The 11302-nt window shown below is 44.1% G+C and overlaps 1 protein-coding gene across 6 annotated transcripts in view; it reads right to left on the bottom strand.

Moving 5' to 3' along the window:
* atp8a2 (ATPase phospholipid transporting 8A2) overlaps positions 1 to 11302 on the bottom strand; it is a 49651-nt gene that overhangs the window by 1209 nt on the left and 37140 nt on the right. For all 6 annotated transcript variants that reach the window (XM_056364992.1, XM_056364993.1, XM_056364994.1 and 3 more), the window contains 10 exons: positions 11073 to 11183; positions 9278 to 9352; positions 8600 to 8722; positions 7945 to 8023; positions 7631 to 7692; positions 7034 to 7090; positions 5353 to 5460; positions 3421 to 3509; positions 3119 to 3223; positions 510 to 601 (listed from right to left, as the gene is read on the bottom strand). In XM_056364992.1, the coding sequence (XP_056220967.1) occupies positions 510 to 601; positions 3119 to 3223; positions 3421 to 3509; positions 5353 to 5460; positions 7034 to 7090; positions 7631 to 7692; positions 7945 to 8023; positions 8600 to 8722; positions 9278 to 9352; positions 11073 to 11183 (901 nt within the window). The remainder of the gene's footprint in view (positions 1 to 509; positions 602 to 3118; positions 3224 to 3420; positions 3510 to 5352; positions 5461 to 7033; positions 7091 to 7630; positions 7693 to 7944; positions 8024 to 8599; positions 8723 to 9277; positions 9353 to 11072; positions 11184 to 11302) is intronic.

Raw genomic sequence — 11302 nt, 5'->3', positions numbered from 1 at the left:
CAACAAATTTTTTTCAGCTCTTGATTGCACTGGCATGTGCAGATTTCCAAGTGTGTGTATGTGTTCCTGGCCAAATATTGTCACAGTATAATATCATTATTAATCAGTGTTTTCTGGGCTTCATGAGGAGAAACGGGGATTAGCACTGCTTTCTCTCTCCATTCACTTCATGCATGGCACAGATATTAAAAAGTACACAAACAAGAACAAACCAGATTTTGCAAATATTTATGAAATGAACTCCTGAATCCTATTTTTACTGGCAGAATATACATTGGCTGTTGAGCTAGAAAGAGCTTTTTAAGACTCTTTATTTCATGTAATTAGAGTAAATGAAGAAACAGAGACATACATTTCTTGGGTTTCTATTCACAACGGACTAATCTGGACTTAAATTATGGCCAGGAAGAGACATACAGTACGTTAGTTAGAGTATGAGGAAAAATAGCCTTAAGGCCTGTGTTGAGGCAGGACTTTGATATGTATGTGTGTTCGGACAGGACACTCACGGGACACAGTCTGCTGCACCGAGTTTGAGCGTCCTACACTTGAAGGTGTTTTCCTAAAGACTCTTGTCAGCAGATGGGCCCGTTCGTTTAGACTGCAGAGAGAGAGAGAGAGGGGGGAAAGGAAGGACAGTTACTCCACGGTGACGACACATAATCGCTTGTTTACAGGGAGTTTAAGAGGGAATCTCCACTACTCTACTACACTGCTACACAACACCATTAGTGGCTACTGGAAATTATCTTTCAATCAGTGCCTGAAACTATCCACACATCTGAGGCAGCATGGTGATTAAGGAGCTGGTCCTCCAACCTTCAAGTGTCCTTGAGCAAAAAAACGCTGCAGTACACCCGGCAAAAAGTAAATTTCACGAGAAAGTTTGAAGGAGGTGGAGGTTGGTAGGAGGTGGATTTGATATTGCTTTTGACATTCAATTTAACCCAACCGTAATTCATAAACTGCCTACAGAGTAACAGGACATCCACAGTAAACTATTCCTCACTCCCCACTCCTCTCTCCTCTCCTCTTAACTCCCCCCTTTCCAAGAAGAAGACTGGATCCTCTGTTCAGAGACCACACGCCGTCATGGCTCCTCTCCTCCCATGACCAAAAATAACTAAGTCTTTTCCAGATTTTTGCACACAAATGCACGCATGCACACACACTTGCTGAATTTGTAAACCTCTCTCCAGCCTCATCACCATCATTACAGCTATTAAAATCATTAGACAATGCCATTGGAAGTACACCTAACACTTGACATGTCAGCATGTTGATTTTTGCCAATTTCGTTTGAAAGAACACATTTTTTTTTTTTTTTTTTTTTATCTTATCTGCCAATGGAGCATTAAATTCACACAAGCGGGGTTTCCCTGGAACTAACGCAGCAGTGATGATGATCAACGAAGTAGTTATGGGGAAGAAAAGCAAGCCTCCCTGAGGTTAAAATTTGGAGCAAGCAGTTAGGAAATTCTTAACACTGTATGTGACTGTTGGGAACCTTCACTGGAGTGTGAAAAAAAAAGAGAAAAAAAACGAGGAGTTCTGAAGTTTGTTCAAGCAGTCTTTGGCCAAAGAAAGTCAGTACGACTCAAGATCTCTCTGTGATGTTTCATTCTGACTAGCTTCTGATTCAAAATGGTCCAAGGATGTGCTCCGTTTGAACTCTTCCCTCGAGACACTCCTGCACTCTACCTTTCCACCCCTTCCCCATGCCTACCCCAGGAACTAAAACACAGATGTGCTGTTTTCCATTTTGCTCCGTTGCATCTCTGCCCGACCTTACTTTACTTTTGTTATTCTAAATGGAGAGGGCCCTAGGATCCTGGGTTTAAATGCAGGGTCAGTCCAGGACGGGGGCCCGGTGTAAGGGTCAGGAGGAGCGCTGTGGTTACCCACCCATCCCTCCTCAACCTGAAAACATACCTCAGAGCTCTGCAGCTCTTTTCAAGAACTAACACTGCTCTGAGAAAAGCAGCTCGTCTTGGTTGACTCACATCTGACTCATTTTTACAGTAAATCTTAATATCAGAGTCTCATACAACTCTTCATAATCCTGACTAGCAAACAGTGATGAAAAAATTAAAAGTAAGATGTAGTGTAATCATCAAAATACTATTTAACATATAATCATTTTTTTGTATTTCTAAATATTATATATTTCCTGTATTCTTGTATTGTTATTACTGATGCATTTAGATGTCAGCAGCATTTTGATGCAGCTGATCAAGACGCTGCTGGGTCATTTTTATTTATTGAAAACATAATATTTTTGTTGTGGGTCATGTTTTGAATTTGAAATCTGAACCTACAAAGTAAAATGTAACTAAGGTAGACAAATAAAGGTAGTGGAGTAAAAAACGGCAACATAAAAGTACCTTAAAATTGTATTTGGATACAGTATGTGAGAAAATGGTCAAACCGGGACAAACCCCACGTACATACTGTATCTATCACTATAAAGTTCCCTCTGAAGTAAACAATGCAATAGGTTCTAACACATCTCTAGTGACACCACGCACACAAGACTAAGACACAGCAAGAGAACTACAGGCAAATTCAGTAAAACACACCAGGTCTGTACAGCAGTTCAAATTCATCCAGCTATGAAGCCATCCAGTGAGAGAGGAACAGAAAAAAAAAATGGACATAAGCAGAGAAATAAAAATTTTGAAATGATACTGACGACAAAGGGGGAGCGATGGATTAAAAGCTAAACAGAGAGAGAGTTGTGAATGGAAAACAGGTGAGAGTCACTCCAAAGCAGCTAGCAGTGGGTCACACAGGTCATTTGAGGTCACAGTTCACACAGTGGGACAGTGCAAACCCCAGAAACTACCTCGGTGAGCTTGTGACAGCTCTGGCTCTATGCGACCTCAGCCTTGGCTTCGGCCCTATGGACGGTGCCACAGGTAGGAATACGTTACTTTAATAATCCCTTGATAAATAATAAATTCACTATTTAAAAAAAATCATAAAATAAATGAAACAATGGTAAAAAAAAAAATAAAAAATCAACAATAATCAACAGAACAATATAATTGATGACTCAATAAAACTGGATATGAATGCAACTAGTATCCCATGATGCTTTGCGTAGTATTTCATATACCTTCGGCCACTGGCATCCCGAAGCACAGCTGCCCCTGGGTCGACGGCTCGAGCCTCCAACTCCTGCACCTCCTCCAGCAGAGACTTCCTCACAGTGCGACGTGTGCTGCGAAGCGGAGACAAGCTCATCAGACCCATGAAGGAAAGTGTGAGTGTTCAACTTTACAGACACATGTGATTCATAATATAAAGCGTGCGTAAGTGTTGACACAGACTCAGTATGGGTTATGTAAACGCTTCAGTTAAGTTAAATAGTCTCTGTATGGAGTTCCCATGTATTTATATTAAATGTGTTCTACTTACGCTGTCCAAGCAAAGTCTTTGAGTAAACATGCAGTAGGCACCAGGACCAGGCCCAGCCAGAAGTGCCAGCACTGCATCACCCTGCCAGCCTGCAATGACAACACACAGGCTCCATTTATTTCGCTCCTATATTAATTCAAATCGAGTATTAAGTCATTTTTCTCTGCAACGAGCTCAGAGAAACACGTGGTACAGGCAGAGAGAAATGTGAGACGTAGCACAGTGAATCAGAGTTAGCCAAAGCTGAATACCCATAATGTTAGCCAAACATAGTTAAGAGCTTTCTCACACTCCGCATCTACACCACAAACTGGATTTAGCACAGTAATCCCACAGCTGAAATACAATGCTTCTATGATTCCAAAAGATAAAAATGCTCACAACTAACCACAGACCCCCCCTAACTTTCTCTGCAGTCCAGCTGCAGCCTGCCTCACTGACCTTTGACCCTCACCCTCAGTCCGTCTCCAGGGATTAATCATGCATCTAACCACTGTCTTCAATTTGTCCGTCTGTCTGTCTCCCTGCCTCTTACTCCTACACATCTCTTTCTCCTGTGCTTCCCTCCAATCTCACTCTTTCACAACTTCTTTTCATTATTAGTGACTCTATCTTCTGTTTCTTGTCCTCGCCTGTTCCCATAAATCCCTCGGTTTTCTTTCAATTACCACATATCTCCCCTTTTGCTTATCTGCAAGAGCTCTGTGGTGTTTCACAAGCCTAACTCTTTGTCTCTAGGCGTGAACAGTCACACAACACTTTATGCACCATGACATCCTTTACTTCTACTGCTTTATTGCCTGTATCATGTGTTTCCTGTGTCCTGCGCTTGGATCCAGAGATATAGAGACAATTTGGTTCCATGAGGGGGAGGCAACAAGGAAAATGAATCGGAAAGCCATTAGGAGATATCCCCTGCAGCAGCTGGAATCACAACCACAGTGCAGATGATCCAACTGGACTCAGACACTGTGTCTTTCTGTTAGTGACAAACACCTACACACAGAGGCACACAGTGTTGTGTTTTTTTACAGCACTGGACACACAAGTGTATCACATGGTCTTTATACACTGAGAGGATGGAGGCAAGCTAAGTGATTTTCTATGCTTATATCCATAGAAACAGACTGTTGATTTCCACCACCTTACAATCAACACAAATCACACATAGCTGGACACACAGAACGCATTAACTCCAACATGCACAAATTTACACACAGTTATTCTGAGGGGAAATATACAGCTCTTTTCCATTACCCTGTCCCCCAACGGACAGATGGAAATATAGATAGCGAGAGCTGGGAGAAATAAGAGAGGTAATAGGGTAGTTAGGGGGGATGATGGAGGGTTGGGGCGCGGTGGTGGTTGAGTGTCTCTGACCATTCCCCAGTTAGACTGAGCAGCTGCAGAGATATTTGACCGCATTCCTGATTTCTGACACAAATTGAATTAATGGGCTGAGGGGAGCTGAGACGGCCCTATTCCCTTCCCCTACCCACTCAGTGGGGCACCTCACCTCACCCCCGCCTTTATCCCCAAACTCTAAAATGAGTCTCTCAATCAAGGGGTCCCCATGTAAACTTTCCTCACCCCCACTGGACCCTCATCACCACTGGCAGCAGCAGCCCACCCTCTTGAGTCAACACCTCCACAGAGGGCAGTAAAAGACCGGGGCTCGGGTGACACGCAGCAGGTGCGGGACGCCTGCTGAGAGGGGCTGGAGGGGCATAAATCTCCCCCAGGGTTCCAGCAGTGCCGACGTGGAACACCCAAGAGGTGAGTCTCGAAGGCGCCAAGTATTGGTAACCAAGAAGATGGGAGGGGCAGGTGATGGAGGTTGCAGAAAAGAGATGTAGGGGACGGGGCTATTTTAACCCCCATCACCCTCTGTTACTGAAATGAGTGACACATGTTTACAGAGAGCTGACTTGCCTGGCCCAGCATGTCGGGGGCGATGGGGATGGTGGGCCAGATGGCTGAGTAGACAGCGAAGAAGACCATCCAGAGCACCATGCTTCCCCAAACCGCCAGGTGGGAAAACTACAACAGGAAGAAAAGAGGGACAGAAAGAAGAAGAAGAAGAAGGGCCAAAGGGAGGGAGTGTAGGAGAAGACGGAGATTAAGACACAGAAAACAGAGACAGCGTGAGGTCAAATAGTTTACATACAGCTCATCCGAATATAGACAACCTTTCCCTCCCTCCTTCTCCTGTCTTCATCCCACTCTCTGTGATCTGCTGTAAGTGGACACTGTGTGAATTCCAGCGGGACCCCGCTTCATTACTGCCAGGCTGTTGTGTGGACAGCTGAACGGACAAAGGTGTCAGCGCCCTTCTGTCCATCCTGCCAATCTCTCCCTCTCTCTCCTACAGTAGCAGTGAGCCAATTCATGTCATGCCTGAACTCTATACACGTCACATAAAAGTTTGAATCAAATCTTTGTTTTATTTAATCATATTTTGATCAGATATTGCCTTGAAAATATCCATAGTTTTATAAATTATTTTAATGTATTTTACTAAAGCAAAGTTCATGTACAGCTGTACAAGTTTTGCCCATATACACTGCAGTCATCTGGCATATATCTAGTATCTGGTATATTTTAATAGTAAAGAATGCTATGCTTACATTATAAGAGTGGGGGCGTGGCTGGGGGTGGGGGGGGTTAATTGCTCTTAACCCGTGCTGCCTGTTGATGAGCTGGGACACTGAGACACTGATAGTAGCTGCCGTATCTCACTGGAATCCAGAGTGCCAACGTAGGCTGGATAGGAAACATGTGGAACTTACAAATTTACCTTTAAAAAGTAATTTTCCAGCGAGTTGTTTTTTTATTTCGAAAGGTGACAATTTCAGTAAATAAACTACTGCGATTTTGTTGTTTCCAAATCCTTGATTGTTTGTGATTGTTTGAAAGCTCCTCTGGCGGTGAGGCCAACAACTTATAAAATATCAACTTCTGAGAGTAACCATAAAGACGAGTGTAAAAATATATTTCTCATGACTTTAATATGAGATTATTTTAAAAGGAATGAGAACATCCGTGTTAAATTAAATCTGTTTCGCTCTTATGTCTCTGTATTTAGTATTGGTATAACAGATGGTGATCTCACTGTTTTCTGATCTGTTTTTCTCCTTTGCTTTGTCTGAGCCGCAGTGACGCCCATTCAAGCCTTACAAGATTCATCTGTCAGAGCAAATTCAACACCTCCTCGCAGGTTCTTCACTGTAAAGGCCTTTGAGTGACATGAATGGTGAGGAAGTGTTGTTTTTATCGAGTTTTATTGACGGCGGAAAAGTTCAAAATATTGCACGGGGGCAATGGAAAAAGAATTGCTGCCCTACGCGAGATGTTTGGGAAAAAGAGGCGCAAGCAAGTGCAGTCTGAGAAAAACCTCAAACCTCTGCCACAAGATCAAGGTAAGCCACATCTTTTCCCAGGCCTTTCCTGACTGTGAAGCATTTAGACCAGGTTCTATGAAATCCTCACAGTAAAATCCTCACAGAGTGGGCCCCCCCACCCCTTCCCCCCACCCCCTCCTCTTTATTTATCAACGGCTGAGTAAAATACAGTGCATGTGGTGTGGCGTATTAGAGTGTGTTAATGTTCCTACCCTGGTCCACGCGGTGGTCTCCATTCCAGCTTTCAGACACACTGTAACTACCACATACTACACACACACACACACACACACACACACACACACACACACACACACACAGGGGAGAGGGAGGGCAAATTAAAAAAAAAACAAAAAAACAAAAAAAACACAGAGAAACCGGATTAGTTCAGTGGCGACAGTGCAGATAATCAACATTAATGTTTTGCAGTAAACTCAGCAATGTCTGCTAAAATTACTCAGGACCCCCACAGCCCCCTGTAGTCTACACACACACACATAATACAACAAATAAACACTGCTGACATTCACATGAGACTGCAGGGAGTAAAATGATAGCGAGACCGGGAGATGGAGATGTGAACAGAGAGAAAAAGATGGACGGGGAGGCGAGGAGACGGACTGGCTAGACGAGACCAGAGTGACTGGAGACTCATAATGAGTCCGAGGAAGCTGCACAGCGCTGGTGTGTACACAAATACTGTGCAGATGCAAAAATATGAACACATCTGTATGCCAAAAGACACAGACATAAAAAAAAACGTAATACAAACAGAAACACACATAGTAAATAAGAAGTAAGATACTTACTGTGTAGACCATATTTCCCACAAACAGGTAGTCATTTCCCTGGCCGTTCTGGAAGGGAGAGTCTGTGGGGAACACGCACGCAGACGCCTCATGACAAAGTGTTACCATCCACAGTTATTAGATTAGATTAGATTAACTTTATTAATCCCACAACTGGGAAATTCATTTACCACAGCAGAAAAATAAACATCTATAGAATAAACATCTATGGAAATATACATCAAAAATACACCAAATATACACTAATAAATACAATATACACAATATACACAAGGAATGGGAATGTCAAGGAATTACTCCGGCACGTCACTTACCGTGCTCTAACATTTTGAGTGGAAACCAAAAGAGGATAATAGAATGAATCAGTGCGTTGATACAATGTCCCCAAAACACCTGAAAGACAAAGACAGAGAGAGAGAGAGAGAAAGAGAGAGACAGAAAGAGAGAGAGAGAGATGGACAGAAAGAGAGAGGAGAAAAGAGGAGAAACATGTCAGTGCAAAGTAATGCCAAAGCACATTTATGCCCCCACACACATACAAACATACAAAAACAGCAATTCCTCACAGTAACACACAACTTCCACTGTGTTCTTGCCATCAAAAGTGCAACTGCTGTACTGTACTGTACACACACACACACACACACACACACACACACACACACACACACACACACACACACACACACACAGTGGGCTGGGTTGCTGGTGTACCCTCTAAAATGAAAGACTTCCTTATTCTGGCCCTATGAATCTCATTAGGGGTTGCCATGGAAACATCCCAGTCTCCATGCCACACTTGTTTACGCTGGCGTCTCAAACAAACAGCAGGCATCACTCGCCGCAAGGTGTGACGAGATAAACGCATGAGTGCAAAAAAAGTGGCAGATTTATCTTTGATTTCAGATGCAGCACGTAGTTTGTTCGTGTGCGTATGTGAACGCAGACCGTCGGTGCGTGCGCGTATACCTTGGTGTTGAAGCCCTCGGCATTCTGGGTGATTCGGTAGAGCTGCGGGAATCTGAGCATGTTCTGCTGGCTGCATGGCCGGTCAAATATTCCCAAAGTGAACGGAGGCAGCGCAGTAAATATCTGGATCACACACAAGAGACATATTCAACCATTAATGCACTTAACGACAGAGCTGTGTTGAGACATATACACGGACGCTTCAAGTAGCTGGACAATCACACTAAAGGGAATTCAAATAATGTTTTAAAAATGGAGCCTGAAGGCTTCTGCAGTCAGACATTTAAGTACACACAGCAGTCACCAAAACACATAGCAACACGCTCTCTCTCACACACACACACACACACACACACACACACACACACACACACACACACACACACACACACACACACACACACACACACACACACACACACACACACACACACACACACACACACACACACACACACACACACACATATGCATACGAATGTCTCTGGCATGTAGAAAGAGCAGCGACAGGAAGAGAAAGTAGAGTGACATTGATGGAGAGATAGGCGGAAAGCAAGAGAGGACAATTAACATCAACTAAGTATCACAAGAAGAGGGTGGGGGTGGCTGAGAGAGGGAACGAATAAATGAAAAAGAGCGGACGAGTGGGACAGTTTGAGAGTGAGGGTGGATACTCACCACGTTGTAGAGGCCTATACACCAGCGCTCAAAAAGGATCTGGCCAGAGAACCCGTTCACAAAGGCAAACCAGAGCTGGGACACAAAGAGAGGGATGAGAGGGGATGAGAGGAACAATAGTGGAGGGTAAAGCTGCCTTAGGGAGGTACTGATAGTGGAAACAGCAGGGGAGAATTGGCCAAATATACGCCTCTGTTCACATCAGACAAGGAAAAAATTAACCGGTAGAAACTTGAGACAGCGCACAGGGAATTACGTATGAGACGGGAAATCCTGCGCACCGTTTTCTTTATTCAGTAGTTTTGATCAATTTATCTTAATCAGGTAGGATTGTGGAATCTGATAGGCAGTAACAACCATTTTTTTTTAACTTTGAGGAAGTGGACACAGTGAGGTGCTGACCACGTGAGCTATAGTGAGAGCTTAAAAACGAAAGACAGTCCAGCACAAACTGAGCAAAGGCTTTCAGATTTCCTTTCAACAACGATGGCCAAACACATAAAAGGCTAATGGGCAATTCATTCCAACCCCATCAGGGTAACCCCCCCCCCCCTTATACAAGAAGCAAATATCACCTGTGCATCCGAAAGCAGCAGCGTTTACAATTGTGCTCCTAGTTTTGGAAAATGCTCAATCTAGCTGACTATCTGTCTGACACATAAATTAGTTTCACAAAAGTTATTCCAACTTGGCAGTGATGTTTATTTTTACATTGATTTTTTTTTTATTTTTTTTTTATAAAAAACATGCTTGTATAGTAGCTGCACTTCCTGTGGCTCCATTTAGCCATCTGGCATAAAGTTTTAAAAGCATTCCTCACGCAAGTTGTGGCTGGCTCTGAAACCACTGTCTGACTTTATAGAAGTTAATTTACTGAAACACAGTGCCTAAATGTGTCTCTGGCCCAGGGGAAACCTTCATTAACGCCTTGCTCAGACAGACACACAAACACACACACACAGAGTTATGGAGTAGACACAGACACGCTGATCTGAGGGGCAGATAGACAAAATGTTTGGGGCCACTGGTGGGAGTTGTGGCATTCCTGGGGCATACAGTGGAGCATACAGCCTAAGGGTGAGGTCAGATACACAAAAAAACACTCACACACACCCCCATCCCCCTTATTCTGTCTCCACTAAGTGGACAGGGACAGTCTCTAACCTTTGGCCTAGAGCGCCCTGCAGGGAGCCAATCATGTGAGATAATCATGGAAACACACACACACACACACACACACACACACACACACACACACACACACACACAAACACACAGAGTGATGGTGTGAGGGGGACAGTGGGCTACAGGCTGCGGCTCCCATGAGGACCTGCACCTGCTGGCATCCTTAATGTCAGACAGAGGGTGATGGGGGGGGGCACACAGCACAGCTGACAAATACCCATCATAACAGGCGGGCCAAGGCTGTGGTCTGCCCCTTCATCACACACACACACACACACACACACACACACACACACACACACACACACACACACACACACACACACACACACACACACACACACACGAACAGAAAAAATGTGTGTTTAGATCAGCAGTGACGAGACCTTGGCTCCAAGGGTCGCCTGCTTTGTCTGCGTGTGTGTGTTTGTGTGTGTATGTGTGTGTGTGTGCAAAAGAGACAGAAAGCAGACACCAGAAGGGCACCTCGTCCATCACTGTCAGCCATGTCGGCAAACAGCTGCAAAACGTCTCTGTTAATGTAACCGTGTGTGTGTGTAAGCGCATGTGTGTGTGTAAAACAGAGAGGGTGTGGTGGCAAGGCTCTTACCTCTATAATGTAGAGGACCACATTCTTATAGAAACAGTAGAGGATGCACTTGGTGACACGGTTGTAGCTCCACGCCCCATGGACCAATAGGAGCTTCTCTAGGTAGGAGAACTGCCAATCAGAGACAGAGAGGAAAAATAGAGATTAAAAAGTAATAATTAGAGACATGAAAGAGAACAGAACGGATGTCAAGAATGTCAGAGGCAGAGGAGAGATGAGCGAAGGGGAGG

The sequence above is a fragment of the Seriola aureovittata genome, chromosome 20 (assembly GCF_021018895.1).
Source record: "Seriola aureovittata isolate HTS-2021-v1 ecotype China chromosome 20, ASM2101889v1, whole genome shotgun sequence".
Lineage (NCBI taxonomy): Eukaryota > Metazoa > Chordata > Actinopteri > Carangiformes > Carangidae > Seriola > Seriola aureovittata.
The sequence above is the reverse complement of the archived record's forward strand: the minus strand, read 5'-3'. Positions and strand labels throughout refer to the sequence as shown.